Source organism: Stenella coeruleoalba (assembly GCF_951394435.1).
Source record: "Stenella coeruleoalba genome assembly, chromosome: 3".
Taxonomy (NCBI): Eukaryota; Metazoa; Chordata; class Mammalia; order Artiodactyla; family Delphinidae; genus Stenella; species Stenella coeruleoalba.
In genome coordinates, this window is record NC_137148.1 from 697,923 (window position 1) to 720,263 (window position 22,341).

Genomic DNA, 22,341 nt, shown 5'->3' on the forward strand with positions numbered 1-22,341 from the left:
ACTTCTGGAATAAATACCCGGGGTGGCTCTTCCCAACAGCAGACCCAAGTGCCCTGTGCTGTCCTTGCCCTGATTACACAGTGGTCACCACAGGGCAGGCAGGGCCCTCGGTCGCTGGGGACACCTGTGCGATGGTGGGCCCCAAGCTGAATGCCAGATGCCACCATGTTCCAGCGGGGCCAGGATGTGCTGGGAGGTGTGGTGAGGGCCACGTCCCGGTGGGTGGGCGGTGGCGTCCACACCGGCACCTAGGGGAGGGTCACCTCCAGGTCACTGGGCGAAAGGCTAGCAGGCACCCACACCGAAGGCCAGTGCCTGCCTCTTGATCAGGCTGCCACGTGCCCGGCGGGGGAAGTGGGTGCACCAGGACGGACAGCCTGCGGCCCACGCCAGAAGGCAGCTTCACCTTGTCAGGCCGTGGCAGACTCACCGAGTCTTGGGGCGGTTCTCCCTATACACTGCCGTTCAGTCGAAAAGCGTCTTTCAAGTTGGGAAGTTTCCAACTCTCAGTTTTACTCAGCGGGTTTCCAAAAAGCAGGGGAGAGGGGCGCCTGACCCTGTGTGTCTGTCGCACTGCCTGGCGTGCTGTCCCCCTGCACCTGCCCACGTACAGTCCACGCTGCCGTAACAAGGACACCCCATGACGGAGCCCGGAAGCAGGGGTTTCTTCCTTTCCCGAGGAAGTCAGTTGGGGCTGGGGGACAACACGGGGCTTCCGGCTGCCCCGTGTACCCTCCTGCGTGGGCAGCCAACGTGGGAAGAGTGGAGGCGGGACACCTAAGCAGACGTGGCTGTCCCGATGAGGCGACGCCACGTGGAGACGGGGTTGTCGTGAAGCTGCTACCCGCCTAGGGGCACCAGAGGCTGAAGCGGCCCGAGGTGGCGCGGCCCTGCCCTCACCCGATGCCGATTCCCTGCAGTAAGTGGTGTTTGAAGCCACCTGCTTTGTGATACTTTCTTATCCCAGGGAGCGAGGGGAGCCGCAGGAAAGAGCCCCCTCCTTGCTGGAGTCTGTGCTTTCCACCAACATGGAAAGGGCTGTAAATTTACTGGGTAGGCTCCTCTTGGAAACTGTCTGTGGACTGCACTTGGACTTGCTGTTTTCTTTTTATAGTAAAATTAAAAATTCTAACTATTAAAATCAAAGGCTGTCTCTGGCAGGGAGGCCCCAAGGATGACCTGCAGGAGATGACCCACAGCCCCCGGCGGCTCCACCTGGGGGACGGGGTCTGCCCACTTGGCTGCCTCCCCCACCAGCCTCCTCTCAAGCCTGCAGAGCCGCCTCCTTGCCCCCCAGGCTCTGGACCCTGCTGTCCCCACCCACCTCTTTCCAGCCCCAGGCCCACGCCTGGGACAGGTGCTTGGTCCTCCCACTCTGGCCGGGTGGGCTGCCCCTGCTGCAGAAGCCAGAGAGTGGTGCATGTCCAGGCTCTGCTGAGGAGGGACTGGCTCCCAGGGCCCAGGCCGTGCCACAGCCTGTGCACTACCCCTGAGCCTAACGCGCATGCGGGCACACACGTACGCACGCACGCACAGGCGCATACGCGTTAATTTCAGGGCCAGAATACAGTCTGCCTGCCGAAGACGGCTTCTTAAAGCCTCCTTGATATGAACTCTCACTTGTGAACAAAGTTTTCTCCCAAACGCCTTGAAACATTTTTAATGGACTTGATCAAGCAGGTGTCGTAGGGTCTGTGGTGGGCGCTGCCCAGACGCTGCCGACAGCACGTGGGGCAGGACTTCGATAAGGCACGTGGGTTGTGATTCGGGTCACACAAAGCTTGACTGACTACATTCACAAAACTAGCATTCACAGTCGTCACCACTCATAGCTTAAAATGCATTCCAATTCCAGTTTCAGTGCAATTTCTCCATTAAATCTCCTTTAACAATAGAGATCGATAATAGTACACAGTATGCGAGCACTGTAACTACAGAGGTGAGAGTGACTCCTAAATTTGTGTACTTTCTGGTCTACCACAAAGTAGGCCAAAGTTCGGTATTAAATAAATAAGAATTCTTTCCTAATAAAAAATTTTACAAGTTTTCCTAAGGAAATACATTCATAAGACTGTTTACATTCTGTTTTACAATGACAAGAACAGCTAGGATTCTCATTTATGAAATGTATCCGCAGTACTAGGGTTTATAACACCGTGTCACAGACCAAACACAGTCTTTCAGGTTGAAATGTCCGGCCTGGAACCTTCACTCCACGATGCTGCACTCAGCTTGTGCCAGTCACAGAGAGCCTGCCTCCCATTCCCAGAAAACACCGGCTGCGGAGCCAGCCCAGGAGAGGTTGGCCACCTGCAGGCTTACTGTCTACTGTGTCGAGTGGCCGTCCAGAGCTGCTCTTCCCGGCTCAGCCTCTGGCCCTGCAGCCGGGAATCAGATCTGGGTCCAGCGGTCCAGGGGAGTTGTTAAGGCAGCTGGAGATGCCGGGCTGGCTGGGCTGTGGAGTCTGGACCGGCCAGCCTGCTCTGGGTGAACCACTCCTGCAGCGAGTGGACGGAGCATGTGCCTTGGTCTGTGCGTCAGACAAATGGCTGGCTTTTGTGCTCACAGAGTGGGTCAAAATGGCTGCGAGTGTGGGGACAAGTACTGCAAACCGTGTGTCACTCCTGCCCTGGTGACGGCTGAGCGAGCGGCTCACGTGGTGAGCAGATCTGCACATCAGCCTACAGACCCAGAAGCCACCATACTGAGACTGGGGTGTCTGCGGGGCGAGGGCTGGGCTCTGGGAATCTCAGCACAAAAAGGATGAGCAAACGGAGAACGTTTCTGCGGTTGTACCTACAGTCCCTAAGGTGACAGATGGTTCAAAGACCTGGTGAGTGGACACGAAGATATCCCGCATCCCACCCTGGAGTCAGGGCTGCCCCAAGGTGAGAAGCCTGGGGGCTTTGGGAGAGGCCAGCCTGGCCTGGAGTCCTGGGTGGGTATCACAGTGGGCAAATCTCATCTGGTTTGGGTCTCAGTTTCCCCAGCAGTGATGAGAATGGACACCGGTGGCAAGAACTCAAGCACAGACTGTCCCTGAGTCAGGGGTGACTGTGGAAACAGTAACACACAAGTGCCGGCTCAGTTCAAATCCAGGACGGGACAGAGGGCCCACAATGGAGTCTCCCGGCAAGGGCACCTGCCCAGGCCTCCCAGAAGGTGGAGGAGGCTCACGGCCCACTTCCTGGCCCGCAGCGGCCTCTCTGCAGGAACCCTATGCAATGCCGAGGTTCAGGCCTTGCTGCACATCTGGTCCCCGGGGAGTCCAGCTCCTGTCCACCCCAGCACCCAAGTGGATGGGTGAGTGTCCAGGGCTACTCCAGGCGACCGGAAGACCCCTTGGGAGTGAGGCCATGGAGGGCACGACCCCAGGCGACACGGCCATGGGAGCAGATCCCCGGATGGGCGGCTATGGCGGGGTAGAGACCCCTGGAAGGCGAAGTCGTGAGGGTTGAGGTTATCGCCTGGGGCGAGGTAATGGGGGCAGATCCCGGGAAAGCCGCCGTGAAGAGGGCGGAGACCCCCCGAGGGGCACGGCCATGGGGGGGGTGGAGACCCCATGGGGGCGCGGCCGTGGGGGGGGCGGAGACCCCAGGGGGGCGCGGCCGTGGGGCACACCCCGGGGGCGAGGTCGTGCGTGCAGACCCCTGGTGGGTGGCCATCACAGCGGCGTTTCCTCCTGCTCCAGCGCGTGCGGCGGCGCGTAGCACGACGGCTGCAGTGAAGACAGCTTGAGCAACGCGGGGCGGCGGCGCGCGCGGGGCCGCTGGAAAGAGCGCCGGCTATGCACGCGGCGCGCCGCCGCCGACCGCGCGTGCGCGCCAGGTAGCCCGCGGCGCTCTGGCCCCGTCCCCGGAGCAGGCCCGGCTCCCGTATCGGGGTCGGGCGGCGCAGTGGGCGGGGCGTTCGCGGGGCTGGGCGGGGCCGGGCTCGGGGCGCGCACGCGCGGGGTCTTTTCGGCGGCGGGCTGGGTCTCGCGCGGGGACGAGCGTCCGGTCAGCGGCGCGTCGGAGCCGGTGTCACCTGCGGGAGAAGCCGGCGTGAGCGCGCGGCAGCGCGGCGCCCCCAGCCCAGGCGGGACCGGGGACCACACCCCAGGCCCGAGGAGGGTGCGAGGCCCGGAGGCGAAGCCGCGGGAAGAAGACTGCCCCAGAGGCGCCGGCCCTCGGGGAGCCCCCCTGCACTGCCCTCGGTATGAGGGTCTCTCCTGGACTCACTTCTGTCAGGCAGTGGGCTCTCCAGGGCCGCGGGCCTTCAGGGAGAAAAGCACCTTCCCCTTCCCTGTGCCCCGCCCGCTCTGAGCTCACGTTCTCCTAACCGACAGCCTAAAACAGTCACGTCCTTCGACAGCAGTGATCCCCCACCCCGCTCGGTTGGAGAAGCAGGAAGTCAGATGGGTCTTTTAAGAAACGTGCGCTGGAACAAGAGGCTTGTGAGAACAGGCTTAGAAGGAGGCAGGCAGCTGCCGGAGAGAGTGTGCAGAAGCTCAGGTCCAGGCGGGAGGAGGCGGGCGCTGCGAGAGGAGCAGAGGAGAGAGGCGGGGTTAGAGGGACCAGTTACATGGGTGTGGAGTTGGGCGGGGCGTGGGGCTGCTCCTCGGGGCCGTCGGCCAGCAGGAAGGAGTCCACGGACTTGCCGCTGAGGCGGAAGGGTGCCAGGCGGTGGAAGTTGCTGGGAGAGTGGGGGATCTGCACGCGGGCCCTCTGGGAGGGCACCACCGTCTCCCCAGGAGACAGCCAGGGTGGCACCGCAGAGAGGATGCCGGGGTCCTCGTCCGGGGAGAACACGGGGTTGTCAATTCCTAGGAGAAAGGGCAGCGGCTCATCAGCTCCCCAGGCACACCCAAGGGCAGAGAGGGAGGGAGCTGCCCTGGCGTCACACACCAGCTCTTCCGGCGGGCAGCCACAACCTGGAAGGTCACCTGGAAGGTCAGGGTCACGGGCCTTTGGGGGCCACCGGCTCTCGCTCTCCCTTATTTCAGAGCAGAGGCCTCGGCCTGCTGCCCACAACCGTGCGGCCACATGGACCCAGCGCTCCACTGCCCGGCCCTCCCGCCAGTGATCGTTTCTGGGGTGGCAGAGGGCCGTCCCCTCACCTGAGGGGGAGTCTGTCGCTGCGTCCTGCGTGATGTTCGCCAGGAACTCGATCCCCCTGCTCACCTCCTCGGCATCATAGCTGGGGGCTTCCTCAGGGTCTGAAAGTTCCAAATCTGGTGGCAGGGAAGGGGCAGCATGAGGGGAACAGGCTGGAGGCGCAGATGACCTCGTCCCGCGCTCTTGACCGGCGCTCCGGACCGGCCTGCCGAGCCCGAGTGCTGTCGTTGCCTCCACCTCACCCAGCAGCCTCTGGGCAGCTCACGGACGGCGGTGCCCTCAGGGTCGCACCAGCACGGGGCTGGGCAAAGAGAACCACACCGGGGGTTCCCGCTGCCCCCCCCCCCCAGCCACACTTGGCCTTTCTGAGGACGGGGGCGAGCTGGAAGGGAGGGGCTGGGACCACGTGGCCACAGGGGAAGGGGATGCGGAGCCCAGCTCCAGGGCACTGCGCACCAGAGCGGCTGCAGCGGGAAGAGCAGGGCAGCAGCCTGTGCAGGAGGGTCCTGCGTGCCGAGGGGAAGGGTCTCCCTGGAAGGACAGCGCTCTGCACCCGCCTGCCCCTCGCGCGTTCCTGAGTCCCCGCTGACCAGCGTTGCTGCCGCGGCCCAGCCGTACCTTTCTCCTTGATGGTGAGATCGTGCAGGGGGCTCACCATCGGCAGTTTCCCGTTGGGAATGCTGCTGTTTCTCTGAGAAACAGAAGGAAACTGCTCACAGCTCTGGGTCGTGCCCGATCCGCCTGTCCACCCCCCGGGAGACCCCCGGCCCTGCCGCCGGGGCACCCCCCTCGGTGAGGCTAGCCCAAGCATGGCGCCCTCACCCGCTTCTGGACGCGCTCCCTCTTGAGCAGCTTCGAGGCCTTCTTGTGCGGGCTGACGCCCAGCTTGGCCGACTTGAAGGACTCCAGGCGTCTCCGCATGGTCCGGCGGAAGATCTCCTTGTCCTGCGTCTCGTCCTCGTCCACAGTTAGCTCGTGTCGACTGTAGAGATGTTTGTACTGGGGGAAAAGGGGGGCCGGACAGTCACAGCTGGTGGTGTCCGCAGGGCCAGGGCTGCCCCCGGACGTGAGCCCGGGGACTGAGCCCCGACCCTCCCCTGCCCCCTCCCAGCCTGCTGGAGCCGTCTTGCACCAAGCAAGGACCCGCCTTGTCTGGGGCGGGGTGGGGGTGGGGGGCGCAGGGAGAATGCTGCCCCGCCCCTAGGCTCTGGCGGGAGGGGTCCGGGCATGCCCACCTCCTGCCGGGGCTTGTACAGGTACTGCTGCAGCGTGTGGTGAGTGGTCATGTCCTCCGTGTCGCGGATGCTCTGTCGCCTCTGCTCCAGGGACTGCATGTCCAGGCGCACCGCGCTGGCGTTCTCCCTCCTGTGCGGGGCCTCGGTGAGTGCACGCTGCGACGCACCCTGGGGGCCGTCCCCCCAAGGGCTTCTCGGCCTCCTAGCAGTGCACCCGCCCCTCCAAAGCCCCGACCTTCTCTCCGGCACATGGCTGCCGGCGGGTGATGTCCAGAATAGCCCTGAGCTGGCCGCAAGCCCCAGTCAAGCACCCCGGCGGAGCAGAGGCCGGAGGCCTGAAATCCAGGACCGGTGGCCCTGTCTTTCGTGGCGGGGGAGGGGGCACTCCCAGTGAGGCCTCCGGCCTTAAATCTGCCGCCCGGCCCTGCCGTGCTGCCTCTGCATCAGTGCCACCACCAGCACCGACTGACACTACGGGGGAATCTGGTGCGGGGGCCCTGGCCCCCTTCCCACGCTCCCTCCGCTCCGTGCCAGGAGCCCCAGCGTGCCCACTGCTGGTGCCTGCGGCTTGGTCGGGGGGCCCGGGGAGAGCCTGGCCCGTGGCAGCCCTGGGGCGCGTACAGCAGGTAGGAGATGGAGGCCTCCACGGTCGAGGGGCGCGGGGTGCTGAAGTCCACGTTGACCATGTTGTCCGTGCTGGGGGAGCGGATGAAGGCCAGGGACCCGCGGCGCTCTCCCTGCAGGAGGTGGCGGCCTCATCAGCACCCACGGCCTGGCTGCAGAGAGCCGGGTGCGGCCAGAGGGCCCCAGCTGCCGCGAGGTGCTGTGCGCTGGCCCCCAGGCACCTTGCAGCCACGGGAGAGCCGAGGCCCTGGAAGCCATGGTGGGGACCGTGCTGGAGCTGGACGGCTCGCAGACGATCGTGCGAAGGACACGGCGCCTTGGTGCACCTCGGGGAGTGTCGGGAAGACACTACGAATCCCCCCGGGATTGGGAAGGTGGCCCTGTCCCCACTGGGGGCTCCAGACCAGCTGCCCTCGTTTACCCCAGAAGGGAATCCCCAGGCCTCCAGAATCAGATTAAAACCACACGGAGCAGAGCCCTGGGGCAACAGTAGTCACACTGCTGAGCGGGGTGCGGCGCCGTGTGCTGGGGTGCTCTAGGAGAGGGGGGTGGAGCCGGGAAGGGTGGCCGGGCGGGGGCCACCCCGCCACGGCAGAGCGGATGCTGCGGGCGGGCCTGCCAGAGGCCGCCGCTCACAGGCACAGCCCGGGGGGACATGCCACCCCGTCTGGTCTGAGCAGGGAGGCGCCCACAGGCCTGGGTCACAGGCACCGACGTTGCAGCAGCGGGTGGAGGGGAGGCTGGCGCCCTGCTGGGAGCCTGTGTTACCTCCTGGGGACTGGGGGCAGCGGAGGGTCCCCGGGAGAGAGGGTGCGGCCAGCAGAGGGGGACACCCCCAGGAGAACACCTCCCACCTTCCCAGCCCCGTTCAGGCTGCGAGGCCTCGGAGGCGTCGCAGTCACAGGGGCGGGATTCGTGCGCTGCACGTTCTCAGCCAGGGTCGGAGGTGCAGACGACAGTCCTTCCAGTAGCTTCCATCCCCTGGCCTCGCCCCTGCTGGAGCCTGGAGCTTGTGCACATTGGGGTTTGCGATCTCAGACCCACCAGTGCCACAGACTGGGGGCTGTGACATGAGCCATCCTCGGGAGTGCCTGAGGACCTGGGAGCTCAGGTGAGCTCGCGGCTAAGGCCTCGAGAAGGCCGTGCGTCGCCCGCCAGCTGCCCCAGCCCCACCCTGGGACCTCGGGGTGCAGAACCCCAGCAGCTGTCCACACGTGTGTCTGTCTTGCTTCAACCCCGACTGCAACAAAACGAGCAGACGAGACGTCTGGTACCTCAGCCACGTAGCTGATGGCGTCCTTCAGGTTGAGCTCGTGGAAAACATTCAGGATCCGGTCTCGTGATTTCTGGGCTGACCTTCTCATAAGGATTTTGCTGAGGAACTTCCTATCAAAATTGGACCACCTGGGGGGCCAAACCAATAGCTGTCAGCGCTCGGCAGGGCCTGGGTGAGGCCCCAGGACAGAGGGGCGCTGGTGGCGTTTGTGGGGAGCAGGGGCCCCCTCCCACCATCCGGACTCGGGATGGACCGTGTTTGGCTGCTGGGGCGGGACACCTTGATTTCCATTTCCTGTGACAACCACACAGGCGAGCTTTGAAAGAAAGGACGCAAACGCCTCCGTGCTGCCACCTGACCCCTGCCTCCCCGTCGTGTGCGTCGCTCCTACCTTCCTGTCACGGCAGCGTGGTCATTAGCGTGCTGTGCGTAAAAGTGGGATTACACCTTCTCCTCTAATGCCACGTTGCCAGCAGTTTTCCCGTGACTGCCTAACCCTCCAGGAAGATGGGTGGAGGGCGGGGTGGGCCGGCAGGGGCGGGGCCGGGGCTCTGGCTACAGTGCCCGGGGTGCATTTTACCTGCACCAGTGGTAGGCTGGGAGAAGCCCCCTGAGCTCTCACACTTAGAGAACTAGCCTGCCCAGAAGGAGGCTTTAACTCGAACACAAATAGAATATTTGGGTTATTTGGGTCAGAAAAGGAGGTGGCTGGGCCAGACTTGAATGGGCACAGTGGACATGGGGGGACAGGGGTGCCCAGGGAGAGGAGGGGATCTAAAGGAGGGAAGGGGGTTCCCAGGAAAAGAAGGAGAGGGATTCTAGGAGGAGCAGTGGGCTTTGGGGGAGGAGGGAGCTCCAGCGGCCGAAGGGGCAGGAGGGGGAGGGGGGGACCCATACAAGTGGGCAAGTGGCTTCTGGCGCCTTTGAGGGCAGTATTCTTAGGTCACTAGGGCTTTGTGGGGTTAGGGTTGTGGTGATGCCAGAGATTCCTTCTATAGCCTGGGGGTCCCGAGTCATCAGTTAACAGCCGAGACAACGTGCCTCTGAATTTTCCTGTTGCAGTTGGGTCGGGGCCACTCCAGCCACTTACTTATCTCTGAGATAATTGTGTCCAATTTGCCCTGATATGTCCTCGATGGCTGAGAGGATGTGGTCAAAAGCCTTTGGGAGGAAAGGCAAGTGGGTCAGCATCACCTGGACAGACCCGTCCCTCCCCCCTCCCCCTCCCTCCTCTCCTCTCCTCTCCCCGCTCCCCCTACCCGGCCATGCAGCTTCTCGTTGAGCTTGGGGTCTCGCTGTTCACTTCTCTTCACCTTCAGCCACTGCACCAGGGGCTTGATGGTCAGGCCCTAGAAGACAGGGCACCCGGACCCTGAGGCTGGGGCAGGCCCCACTGTGGCCCACCAAGCCAGCACCCACCCACACCCGCATGGGCAGGAAGGAGCCGCCCCTTAGCCAGGCTCCAGGTGGTCCGTGCCCACCTCCCGGCGGGAAGGAGCCCCTGCCACCTGCGGGTCACCGGACACCCTCGGAGGCCCCTGGCCGGCTCCTCAGATTAGCCAAAAGCAAGGCGAAGTGGGGCCCTTCCCGGGCGTGTCTGGTCAATGAAATACTAACTGGGGTTTCGTTAACCAGCAAGGACCGAGGAAGGACGTTTTTAGGGCAAGTCGCGCTGCATCCCCAGTGGGGCCACGTGGAAACCTACAAAACTTCTCCTAGTTACTAAAATTATCAAACCCAGCTGGGCCTGGAGCCTGTGAGAGTGGGTCCCGCCCACTATGGGAGGGGAGGGCACAGTACCTGGAAGATGACAGTGAAAAAGATGACGATGATGGTGGTGCTGACGAACAGGTTCTTCTCCTTGACCTTGTTCTCGTCCAGAAGGACCACCAGGGCATAAGCCACGGCCCCGCGGAGGCCGCCGTAGGACATGACCACCTGGTCTATGATCTCCAGCTGCACCATCCGGTACCGGTTCAGAACCCAGGTCTGCAGGACGACACCTGCAGGGTCCAGCGTGCGCTCAGCACTTCTGGGCGGGGGACGCAGCCCTTCCATCCCTGCCGAGGCCCTCCTTGCAGCCGCATTCTGCACGTGGGACCAGGAAACTCCACCCTGCAGCCCCCTCCCCGCGAGTCCCTTTGTCCACTTTGGACCCAGGCCCCTGCCCTCTGGGCCACCAGCCAACCTCCGCACACCCCGCAGCTCTGCTCCCAGCAGCTCTGGAAGTTCTCAGGCCTCACTGTGACCACGGGTGGAACTGCCCAGCAGCTCCAGGACCAGATGCCACCTGCCCGCAGAGCATCTGCTCCCTGGAGCCCGCAGTTCAGTGACTGTGGGCAGAGCGCGTGGGGGCCACCTGGACCGCCTCTTGTCTCCTCCCCTCCCTGGCCCTGGGTCAGCGCCGCACACCAGGGACCAGGGACCTGAGCTGGGTGCGGGCAGCAAGGGTCCTGCCTCTCGTGCCATGGTGACTGATGCTGTCCCCGAGTGGCCACACCAGAGTGAGTCAGTGGGAAGCCACGTGGGGTGCTGGAACCTTCCACTCTGACCTCTAGGTTGTCCTATTTCTGTTGTGAGGCTACAAGGTCGTGAGGAGGCCTGCCCCTTCACTGAGGAGGGCCAGTGGCCAGGCCAGCCTGAGGCTCCCCAGGGTCTCTTGAACCTGGGGGGCTGGGGGCTAGGGGCGAAAGCATGTCCGGGGCTCCACAGACTCCCTGCAACCAATCCCTCCATTGGCCGACTGTGTCCCCTCATCCTGCCACCATCCCCGTGGTCCCCATGCCCCCGTCATCCCCATCTTCCCTCCAGTGCCCCCATGCCGCCCGCCCCCTCACCAATGGCCCGGTACACAGAGATGAAGACCAGCGTGAGCAGCACGAAAGCTGTGTTCCACTTCCAGATGAGGGGGTCCACGGCCGAGATGCCCAGGAACATGAAGATGATGGTCTCGGCCCCGCTGGCCAGCATCTTCATGGCGTAGCGCACCGTGGTGGCGGACTGCTCCGAGATGTTGGCTTTCACGTACTTCTGACAGCAGATGCCGCAGAAGGTGATGCTGCGGGACGGGCCGGCCCACCGTGAGGTCTCGGGCCGAGGCTCAGCTCCCACCGGACCCCCGTGGGGCTAAGGGCCCGCCTCCGGGCAGGCGGCGCCTCAGGGCCTCTGCGGCGCAGGCAAACGTCCGCCCCACAGGTCAGCCCTCCTCTTCGTGAGCACAGGGCTCCCCCTAAGGACTCGGTGCCCTGCACTGGGTGTGTGGGCCCCCGCGCCCCGACGCTGCTTACGGCCTCTGGAGGCCTGGGCCCTGCGCTGCGGGGGAGTGGGCTGCCTCATTTTCTGTCCCCACCCCAAAGTGGGCCAGCTCTGAGACTCAGAGCCGCCGGGAGGGGCTGCGTGTGGGCCCTTTCTCTGCTCAGAGCAGGTGAGGCAGCCCCTGACAGTTCTGTGAAAACACCAACTCCTTACTGGAAGGACGAAATAGATCAAATTCTTGGCGCCCACAGTGAGCTCCCACTCAGCGTGGGGAAGTGGGCCAAGCAGAGCTGGCGGGGGATGGGCCACTCCTCCCCTGGGCGGGTCCGCCTGGCGCGTGGGGGCGGTCACCCCGCCCCCCAGGGCCCGGGACCCCGAGGCTGTGGCCCACCAGCAAGCGAGGACTCACGCCAGGATGGCCGACAGGGACAGCATCTCTGACGTGAGGTAGGACAGGTAGGAGAGGACGAACACGAAGCCGGGCTCGATGATGCGCACGTGCTTGGTGAAGCGCGTCACCAGCGAGAGCAGGAAGGCGAAGATGACCCCCACCAGCGTGCCCCCCAGGCTCACCACGAAGAAGGACACTGCAAGGGCAAGGACGCTGCCGCTGGCCCCTGAATGGCCCTTTGTGGCCGCGGCGTAGGCGAGCTGGCCGCCGGCCTCCGGACCGCTCCTCGTTGAGGTCTCCCGCTGACCCCCCGAGGCACCGGCAGCTCAGCGAACAAGAGGCTGATTCTCTCGGAGGACAGAGACAGGCTGGGCGTCGGCTCCAACCTCCACAGGGACAGCTGGGGAGGGGACGGCCCTGCGCCCGAGGGAGGCCCGGCTGCCCCCCCGTGGAGGCAGCACTGCGACCAGGAGCCCCTGTGCAGAGCATTGGCAGCAAGGACTGGGTCCTGGGCCCCCAGGGACAGCCCGCTGTCACTGTCCCTGCCCAGAGAAATGCCCGGGACCCCCAGGATACGGGATCCACGGCCTCCTGTTGGGCCTGATGGGGCGATGACCCTTGCCGGCCAGGGTGCCTGGGGCCTGATCAAATCGTGCCAGTGAAACACGTGGGGGAGGGAGGGACCTGTGGCCGAGACTTGGAAGTGGAAACGCCGTTTCCTCCCCGGGCTGTGGGTCCCAGGCCGTCACAGACACCGCCCTGAGGGGCCCATGTTCTGGAGAAGAGACCGGCCCCAGCTCTCCCCTGATGCATGGCCCCGCCAGTCACCCACCTATTCCTTTCGCGCAGTCCACGCCAGTCACCTTGTCACCACCCAGCGTCACGAAAGATTCGAACACGTTGTACAGGACCTGGGGGGACAGAGGCAGACGGGACACCATCAGCCCTGCCTCGGGCCCCAGGCCCTGTGGAACTTGAGCTGAGTCAGAAGACTGTGGCAGCCGTGTGGACGGAAACCGAAAACCCCCAGGAGGAAATCGTCCCGGCAGCAGTGTGGGGTCTGGGGGCAGGAGAGCAGCCTGGAAGGAGTGAGAACCTTCAGAGAAAACCTGGCCTTTCCCACCGTCGGCTAAGCAGGGCGACCACGAAGCCAGCCCAAGGTGACAATCCTCGACTTCATTTCCCAGGACAAACCCAGAGTTTCATCGTCAGCGACTTTGTTGCGATGTTGGGCCCTGACTGTGGGGTGGCACCTGGGGCATCTTTGCCTGTTGACATTTAAACCTTATCCCGCCAAGACGTTGAGATGAACACCCAACACCTCATCCTAGGCCTCGGGAGTGGGCGCTGCCGTGCTCTCTGAGCTCCTAAATGATGCGGGGGCTCCACGTCTGGGGCAGGGGCCCAAGGGGCAGCCCGGGGTGGGCTGCAGGGCCCTAGGGAAGAAACCTGTCCCTGTGCTCCCAAGTCTGTGCTCTCCAGCGGGGGAGAGGGCCCTCAAGGGGCGGGTTGCAAAGCTGTGCTCCCAGAAGGAAACCCACGCAGTGCCGACGCACAGGGACTGGGGGGCGCGGCGCAGCCGTGAAGGCCACGGGACCAGACCACAGCCGCCCCGCTTCTTTACGGGAATGGGGGTCCTGGGGAGATGAACCTCACAGAGGGGTCAGGTGAAGAGCTCCCTGGCTCGGGCAGAAGTTCCCGCTTCTACGAGACATGAAAGCATGGGGCTTTAAGAGCAAAGGGGAGACCGCACGTCTGCTGTGTCTGCGAATCCGCGGGCCAGGTGCCAGCGGGCTGGCGCTCAGACGCTCCGCCGGCCGATGCGGGGAAGGCAGGCGGCTCTGCGCTGCCCCCGCCCGGGACCTCACTGCCCCGGAGCCCGCGGCCCGGTGTCGCGGAGGACGCCGACGTCCAGTCACAGCCGCCTCCCGTTTCCTGCACCTCTGTCCACCCCGCACGGAGCTGACGTGGGCCCCTGCCGGCCGCCAGGGTCGCGGGCTCCCAGCAGCGCAGCTGATTCCCCTCCGTGGTCCCCGTGAGACTGTGATCGTCCACCGATTCCACAATCAGGAATGGGGGCCCCAGCCGGGACCCAAAGCTGGGAACAGTGCTCGTGGGATTTCAGCAGCAAAGTCGCTAACTGCGAAGGTGTGAAGTGGGCTCTAAGAACCAGACAATCTGACTAAAGCCGCCGGTCATTCTGAGTTAGGAGGCCCTGGAGCAGGACAGCGCGGCAGAGGCGCTGGCGGGGCGCGCGCAGAGGCCCCGAGAGGCAGGTGCTTTCCTCCCGCTTGCGCTCACCACGGTGACGGCGTCGTTGAGCAGCGACTCCCCGAACACGATGATGAACAGCACCTCGTTGACGTGCACCTCCTCAAACACGGCCAGGACAGCCACTGGGTCTACGGCGGCGATCAGACTGCCGAACAGGAGGAAGTCCAGCAGCCCGATGTTCAGGTCTCCTGGAAGACGAGGGGCCGTTGGGGGGAGCCGGGGGGCAGCGTCCCAGGCAGGAGAGCCGGGGTGGGGGGGCAGCCTCCCAGGCAGGAGAGCCCTGGGGGCGGGCCAGCCTCACAGGCAGGAGAGCCCTGGTGGGGGGGGGCAGCGTCCCAGGCAGGAGAGCCCGGTGCGGGGGGCAGCCTGCCCTCCTCCCTGGCGGGTCAGTCCACCACCCACCAGCCCTGCCAGGAAGGTCCCGGGACCGCACTGTGGGCTCAGGGCCGCCAGGCTGTGTGTTCCAGTACCTCATTTCTGCCACGGCCTTGCCCACCTGCAGGGCCTGTCTATGGCCCAGAGTTTCTGGGTGCTGGGCCGCTGTGCCCAGACGCCCCCCAGGTGACCCTTCCTCGGAGGCGCACCCTGGCCTTGAGCCGCACCTCCGAGCCTGGAGCCCGGCTGCCGCTCAGCAGAGACCCACCGCTGCTCTCCAGGCGGCAGGGCCCCGGCTCTGGGTGTCCCCTGGGCGCTGCTCTGCTCCATGACCTTGGCTGACACCCGGCCTTGACCAGCTGTGTCACAAGGGCTGAGCACAGGCCTCAGACAGCTGTGCGCCCTCGAGGAGCAGGAATGCCCGTTCCAAACCCCAAGACCTACCCTTGGGCCCGGGAGCTGGAGGTGGCCCGATGGCCTTAGATTGTCCCAACTGCCTAAGGCACCGCCGATGAAAGCAGTCTAATCACACCCACACGGCCCCTGCGGCTCAGGCGCCTGGGAGGCCTGGCCGGGCGCGTGCGGCCTCACGCCAGCCTTCGTGGGCTTCCCGGCCGGGCCTGGGGGTGATGCCGGACGGCAGCGAGGGCTCGCGGAAGCGCGCGCTCCCCACGGGGTGAGGACAGAGTCCCGAGGTGACTCCTCCCCACGGGGGACCTTCGGCCCCTGTTTCTTAATAGTCTTGTCACTGCGACTTCAAGGTAGGTCGTGAGCCCCACCGTGGGGCTCGGGGGTGCCCTTCCTTCAGTCAGAGGGCCTGGCCCTGGGTCTGGTTCAGCTGGTGGAAGTGTCTGAGGCCAAGGCTGAGTGTGGACTGGCGCCCGGGGTGCCGACACCCACCACCAGTGGTCCCCGATGCCAGGAGCTCAAACTGCAGAGCCCGGAGGCGAATAGGGGCGGCCGTAGCCACGCCGGGACGGGCTGCATTTAGGGCTGTGCAATCGGGCACATCTGTGCGAGGCCTCAGGTGAGCCCAGGCCCCACCTGCTCCGGTTTCCCCGGTGGATAATGGCCAGCTCCCAGGTGGGTGGGGTGCACCTCTGAGGTATGCCAGGGCCGAGGTTAGTAACCAGCCGGCAGGAAGCACCAGCGGGGGTGGGGGAGCAGGAGACGCAGACGCCACGGTGACAGAGGAGAAGCTGGCGCGGCTCTTCCCCGCCGGTTTGCGTAGAAATGACACCCAAACCTTCTGCTCAGGTTCAGGTTTACCTGGGCTCCACGATCGTGGGACTGGGATGCCAGCCTCTGCCACAGGGGCCTCCTCCTCTTTCCCTGGCCTCTTGGAGATGGGGGGACTGAGGCTGGACCCCATCTCCCCGCCAAGGGGGCGGGACAGCAGCTGGGTCGTTCCCACTGCGCCACCCACTGCCTGACCTGGTCGGACCAGACTTTACTCCCAAGCGGGACACGTGTTTCGGCCTGGGGCCGGGCGTGGGCTGGCTACTGACGACTTACAAGCCAGGAGGGGCACGCGGCCACCGGTGACATCTCTTGATGACCCCTAAGCTCACCGCCCCCCGTAAGGTCTGTGTTCTTCGTCCTGGGCTTTCTTAAACGAGGCTGCCTGGAGCCCGCCCTGAGGACCCCCCAGGACCCTCCATGAGCCCCCCGGTCGGGGGGCGGTGCCCACTCACCCATCAGGCCGCTGCGGAAGACGCCGTAGAGGGACAGGCCAGTGGTGGCCGCGTTCCACACGGTGCCGATGACGGCGTACAGCAGGATGGTGCCCAGGTTGCCGAAGAAGAGGCGGTTGGGCATGAAGTAGCCGGCGTCCAGCACGATGGGCGGCAGCAGGTAGAAGAAGAAGACCGTGGGCGTGAGTGAGAAGGAGGCGATGTGGTCGGCCGCCAGGACGATGCCGCCCAGCACCAGGCCCAGCACGATGAGCAGTGCGCTCTCGGGGACGACGCTGGTGACCTTGTGGGACACGTGGAAGCCTGCGGGGTAGGGAGGGGTCAGGGGGGCCGGGACCCCACGGGGGGGCAATGGGGGGTCTGGCCACCAGGCCCAGCACGATGAGCAGTGCGCTCTCGGGGACGACGCTGGTGACCTTGTGGGACACGTGGAAGCCTGCGGGGTAGGGGAGGGGTCAGGGGGGCCGGGACCCCACGGGGGGGCAATGGGGGGTCTTGCCTGGCACCACAGGACAGACATGAGCTCGGGAAACAAGGCCCGACGTCCGGGTCTGTGGCCGCAGAGGAGGCCCTGCCAGTCGCCCTGGCCCCAAGGACACCCTCCTCAGATGTGCCCCTGCCTCCTGCTCAGAGAATGGCCCCCCTCCACAGGGAGCCCCCTGTGATAGGCCAGAGAGGCTGCACGGTGGCTTGGGGACGGAGGCCCGGATTGGTGGGCAGAGTGCAGGCCCCACTGACCCCCTCCGACATCATCCCTCGTGCCGTACCTGGTGACCGGGACCCTCACCCTGCTTGAAGCCTAGCTGTGTTTTGATCTTCCGTGGCGGAACCCCATGCCGGCCGTCCCCTCTACCTGGCTCTCCTGGGGTCAGAGTGCCCAGGATGAGAGCCTTGTAAGGCCAGGGCCTCAGGGCCCCCCAGCAGCAGTCAGCCCCACCGCCGCAGTCACGCGCTCGGGGGACAGCGGGGCGCAGAGGTCTCCCCAGCGACGGCCCCCTCACCTGTCAACCCTGCCAGGACCTCGAGGGAGGCGTGCACTCCAACAGTTGGGGCCATTTCTCCTTTGTTCTATTTTAAGACTCAGGGAAACTGTGATAAGAATCCTGTGTTACGTCTGATTTCAAAATAGCTGGAATGTTGACAGAAGAGGTGGCTCTCCAGCTCGAGCAGTCTGAGGTAGCTCTCGCCTCACTCACGCAAGCTCTGTTTATGGGGAGCTCTTCTTCTGTATTCTAAGGAGAGCTGTCTCCTGAGATGCAAGGACCCCAGGGCAGCAGGGGCGGGGCGTCCAGTGGGAGAGGCTGACCCGTCCCAGCTGTCTCAGGGAAGACTTCTTGGGCCGGGTCCCGCGGGTTCTGATCCAGGAGCCCTGCACCCTGTCCCTGGCCTGTGTCCTCGCTGCTGGCCAGGGCACATCTGGGGGTTAGGCGCTGGCTCTCAAGGGGGCTCCCGAGGAAGGAGGGCCCGTGCCGCTGCGCCCCGTCCCCCGGGGCGGCCCTCCCCGCGTCTGGTTGAGATGCAGCGTGGCAGGTGCGGGCCCTGCCCTGGGGCCCGGGGAGGGAGAGCGGGCGCCGCCTCCAGGGCCCGAGGACCCGCTGGCGCATTTTGATTTGGGAGCGAGCTTCTTCCTCTGGAAGTTTCCACACGTGGCAGGTGGGAGGTGAGGGCCGCTGCTTCCCCAGTAGAGGCGCCCAGGAGCCAGCAGAGGGGTCCCGCCTTCGTGGGGAGACTCAAAGGCCGGGAGGCTGAGGCCTCAACGCTTCCACGTGACACAGCTACCAGGCCTCGGTGGCCGCCGCGGGTACGGCAAGGGAGGCCATGCCTGAGCACGAGCCCCAGCTCCCTGGAAGTCCTCCAGCCCTGCCCTGCCCGTGAGCGCGGGGCATCGGGGTTTGGCAGGCTCGCGGCCCCCAGGAGGGGCTCTCTGAGCCCAGCGTCGTCGGAGGGGCCCTGACGTGGGGAAGACGGGCCGGCGCCCCAGAGCCCCATTCTGGCGGCACCTGCTCCCCCCCGGCCACCCGGCAAGGACCCGGAGAGACGCGTCTTCCCTTGACGGTACACTCCCGCACCCCGGGCTGAGTGACGGTCGGTCGGGGCCGCCCTAGGCTTTGGGAGGAGACCTGGGAGGCCGTGCCCACGCCCCCTCCGCCCCGTGGCTCCTGGCCCCGACGGCCAAGCGCACAGGGCAGCGCGAGAACCGCTGCAGGCCCCAGGCCCCCCCGGCCACCAGGATCAGCAGGCCCTGGGCCCAGGAGTCCGCACGGGGCTCTGACGCCACTCGGGAGCTGTGCTGGTATAGAAAGGCCTGCGGCTCTCGCCCCGCCTCTGCACCTCCCCGGGGTTCCCTGAAGTCCACAGACGGCGGGCTCGTCCTCTCTTCTCCTTCCCGTTGGGCTCGGCGGCCGGGAGCCGAGTTTGGAAAAGCCGCCCAGAGCCGCAGGCGCGTCCCGAGTCCCCTGCCTGCTGGGCAGTTGTGAGGCGTCCGCTCCTGCCCCCCAAACTCCCAGCGAGCCCCGAGCAAACTGCACGGAGGGCCTCCCCCGGGACCCCACCCCGTTCACCAGAGCTGCTGCTCCCCACGAAATGTGTGTCTCCTGCTGTCCTCCTGGCCTGGCCAGGCTCCAGCGGAGGTCACGTCTGGGACGGCCCCTCAACTGCTCCTTCACCCCCGCGGTGCCCGCTGGTCTGCGGGCCCCTGGAGCTGAGGCCAGTACCGCGGGTCATTGGGCCCAGGGCCAGGTGCGGAGCACGAGTGACCGCTGACCCCTAGCGAACCCCCTGCCAGGGTGGCAGAGGGGGGCGGCCCAGGGCTGGCTTCCGGTCCTGGGGCTCGTGCTCAGTCTTTAGCCGAACGTCTCCCCAGATTAGACATTCCCAGTGGACCTCGGATCTCAATCTCCTCTGACAACCGCAGGGCCAGCGGGGCAGGAAGGTGCCGAGGAACCAGGTGGCCCTTAACAACAGCAACAAAACTCAGCCCCTGGGGAACTCGGAGTCCCAACCCCCCGCCACATTCCTCTACAGCAGCCAGTTACCAGAACATCTTATTAATTTGGAAAACGGGTGGATGACACACAGGCTGACTTCACACCAGATGCTCTTGCTTGGAAGGAAGCCCTGAAAACCCAGAGAAAATGTGACTTGAACTTTTTACCCATTGAGAAAGAAATATATACACACACAGTGTGGACGGACGGGCGTGCCGTTCCGACCTCTGTGTCTGGCGCTGTTGGACACACACCTCTGTGCACGGCGGGGCCTACTGAGTGCTCACCTGTGCCCTGCACAGATGCCCGTCTCACCTGCCCACGGGGGTCTGGGGGCGTGGTCACCTGTCCCTCATCCCAGGCAGGTGGGAGACGGCATCTTAACCTGACTTCCTTATCCTGAGTGAGGTTTGAGCGTCTCTTCCCATTTGGGAGATATTTCTTCCTTTTCTGTGGACCTGCTGCCGCGTCACTGGGTTATCAGACTTTTCTTACCGACGGGCAGCTCGTCACGCACCGGCGCAGGTGTATCTTCACTTTCAAAGGTGTGGTCACTTAGCTTCTTGTTCATGTTTTGCTACGTGCAGATGTCTCCTGTTTGCGTAAATCTGTTGGTCTTCTGCTCCGTGGCTTCTGAGTTTTGTGTTATGCTTTAAAAAGCCCTCCTTTCTCCTATGTTTTCTACTGAAGGTTTGATGTTCAATTTAACTTTACTTGAATTTCACAAAGAAAATATTTAAAAATAGTCCTGAAACGGAAGGACCTGCCCAACTCCGGAGAGAAAGGCTCCCGAAACCCCGCGAGTGAGCGTGGCCCCTCCAGCCCCTGTGGGTGTCAGGACCCCACCGTTCCCTCCGCCGCAAGGCCCTCGCCCAGACAGTCTCAGCACCCGTCTCCCTTGGGGGCCAGAGGTCGGCACCACCTTCTCACGTCTGCGGGTATCTGCCCGGCTGCGCCCCTAGCCTCCCGCAGACCCGGGGGACGGGCCGGACCAGCCCGGTTTTTACTTTACTCTTCCCATGCGGTCGCCAGTTTGCTTGCTTTTTCTGTCTGGTTGTCAGAAGATGTTTTGTCTTTGAGAGCATCCTCGTAGCAAGGGTATATCTTAGCGCTGATTCTCCTCCTTCCTCTGATACGGGGGACGTTGGCTCAGCCTGCGTTTCGAGGAGGCATCCCCATCCCCGCGGCAGCCGGGCCGGCTCCTCGAGGGCATCGCGCTAACTACGTGTGTGCCGCGCGCTCACTGCTCGCAGTCGGTTCCGGGCAGACTGCGGAGGCCCGTGGGGTCCAGCGAGCGTGCCGGGAGGAGGGAGTCAGCGGCTGCCTCCACCTGCCTGCCACCCACAATCTCTCAGACCTTTCGTCCGGCCGGTGCTTTGCCTCCAAGCCTTCGTCTGGTTCCTGCTGTCCCGAGCTTATTGCTCAGCTCTCCCCGTGTTAGTTCTTTTCCAGTTTTCCCAGCTGGGAAAATGCTCTTGACATTTCCAGCACCATTTTATTGTCTCAATTTGAGCTCCTGTCTTACTGAATCTGTATTCTGACCCTTGTCTGTGATGTAAAGCTCCACGGAGACTTTCCTTCTGTTTCTTGGGTGACGTTTTATTCCAGGGGGTTCCTCCCTCCCTCGCTCCCCCCCCTCCTGCTTCCGCGTCAGTCCCTGCCGCCCCGTGTCACGCAGCTCCGTCCGCATCCTCTGCCTCTCAGGTGTGGGGGGAACGGCCTGACGCGCACTTGCGGCCTGTGTGGGTCCACGCGCCTTCCCTCGAGCGAGCGATCGGGGCGGACGGCGCTGCCCCTCCCCTGTGGTCCGAGGTCGCTGGCATCAGGTTGGCCCCTGGCTCCTGGTCTGTCTTTCTGGTCTGGGGGGAGGGGGAACAGCAGTGTGCAGGGGGCCCCATTCTCCGTCCTCGCCCAGAGCTCCGGGGTCTCTGCTTCATGGGAATTCTTCACGAGCCGTCCTGCCAGCTGGGCCCGGTCAGGCCCGCAGGCGGCTCTCCCGTGACCACCATCAGACGGCAGTCCGCATTGTAATGAGCTAATTAAACTGAAGACTGGATTGATCTTAAATGGCAATCTGTTAGTGGCTCAGCCATTAAGCCCATAATGGGCGTTTTAGGAGTTGGTGGGCCAAGCTCCAGGTGCCTGGGCGCCCATGTGTGCCTGAGGACGCTGTCCGCCAGCCGGGAGGGAGGCCGCTCCCGGTGGGGCAGGTCCCTGGGGGCCGGACCCTTCCTTCGGCCGCGGACTGTGCATGGTTAGGACAGACAGTCACGCACGTCGCAGCTTCTGCGAGACGGCGGGGATGACGGGGTGGAGACGGCGGCCAGAGCACGTGCTGGGCCCCTCCTTCCAGCATCCGTGGCCCCGGACGGCCGGGTCTTCTGGGGAAGCTGTGAGGACAGTGGAGGGGCTCATCGCCGCCACCCCTTGGCACCCCGGCCCCTGCTGGGGACACCTGCCGGGGGCCTGCTCGCCAAGAGACCCCAACGGCAGCGCGGGTCCTGATGCCCCGCCCAACCTTCGCCTCCTTTGCCTCCAAAGACAGAAGGGCCCGCGAAGCAGTTCAGAGCAGCCACCTCGGTACCTTGGGCCCTGCAGCTCCGGGGCCTCCACGTCCGGCCAACCCAGAGCCTGGGCCACGGACATCGAGGGCCTGTGTCCTGGGGCCGCACCCCTGGGAAGCGAGTGGCGGGGGCGGCCCTCCCCATGGGGCCCGCATTTGCTGGGAAGCCAACCCTTAGGCTGGGAGGGTGGAGGCCGCCTGAGGCCTCGAGGGACTCCCGCGCCCTATGTGTAAAGGGCCCACGCGGGGCCCAAGTGCACGTCCGCCGCGGGGCCAGAGCCAGGCCGGGACCCACGGGCAGCAGCTTCGCGGGCGGCTGGGACCCCACAAGTGTTACGGGTGCCGATGCAGGGAGAGCACGTGACACACACCCGGGACCCCGCAGAGCGCCAACGACCGCAGGAGACAGGACACAGTCTCTGTGGAGCACAGATCCAGGGGCGCCGTGTCGGCAGGGCCCTGAGGAGCCGCATGAGGCCGGGCCGGAGCCGCCCGCCCGCCGGACCTCCCAACAGGGACTTGCGAGCCCACGGGTCTCTGATCGCCAAGGCCTGGGGAGTCACAGCTAATT

At 64.8% G+C, this 22,341-nt stretch overlaps 1 protein-coding gene across 2 annotated transcripts in view; it reads right to left on the reverse strand.

The window, feature by feature from the left end:
• Positions 1–4,559: 4,559 nt before the first annotated feature.
• Positions 4,560–22,341, reverse strand: part of SLC9A3 (solute carrier family 9 member A3) — a gene marked incomplete at its 3' end in the record, with an annotated part of 37,418 nt that continues 19,636 nt past the window's right edge. Inside the window, exons 2-16 of one of the 2 annotated variants that reach the window (XM_079917384.1) lie at positions 16,221–16,523; positions 14,179–14,339; positions 12,710–12,788; positions 11,896–12,073; positions 11,069–11,289; positions 10,032–10,234; positions 9,491–9,553; positions 9,322–9,392; positions 8,230–8,359; positions 6,953–7,068; positions 6,332–6,461; positions 5,919–6,095; positions 5,715–5,787; positions 5,099–5,212; positions 4,560–4,804 (exon numbers count right to left, since the gene is read on the reverse strand). In XM_079917384.1, the coding sequence (XP_079773510.1) occupies positions 4,560–4,804; positions 5,099–5,212; positions 5,715–5,787; positions 5,919–6,095; positions 6,332–6,461; positions 6,953–7,068; positions 8,230–8,359; positions 9,322–9,392; positions 9,491–9,553; positions 10,032–10,234; positions 11,069–11,289; positions 11,896–12,073; positions 12,710–12,788; positions 14,179–14,339; positions 16,221–16,523 (2,264 nt within the window). Of the gene's footprint in view, positions 4,805–5,098; positions 5,213–5,714; positions 5,788–5,918; positions 6,096–6,331; positions 6,462–6,952; positions 7,069–8,229; positions 8,360–9,321; positions 9,393–9,490; positions 9,581–10,031; positions 10,235–11,068; positions 11,290–11,895; positions 12,074–12,709; positions 12,789–14,178; positions 14,340–16,220; positions 16,524–22,341 lie in introns of both variants that reach the window. The other variant, XM_079917383.1, reaches the window with a different exon arrangement.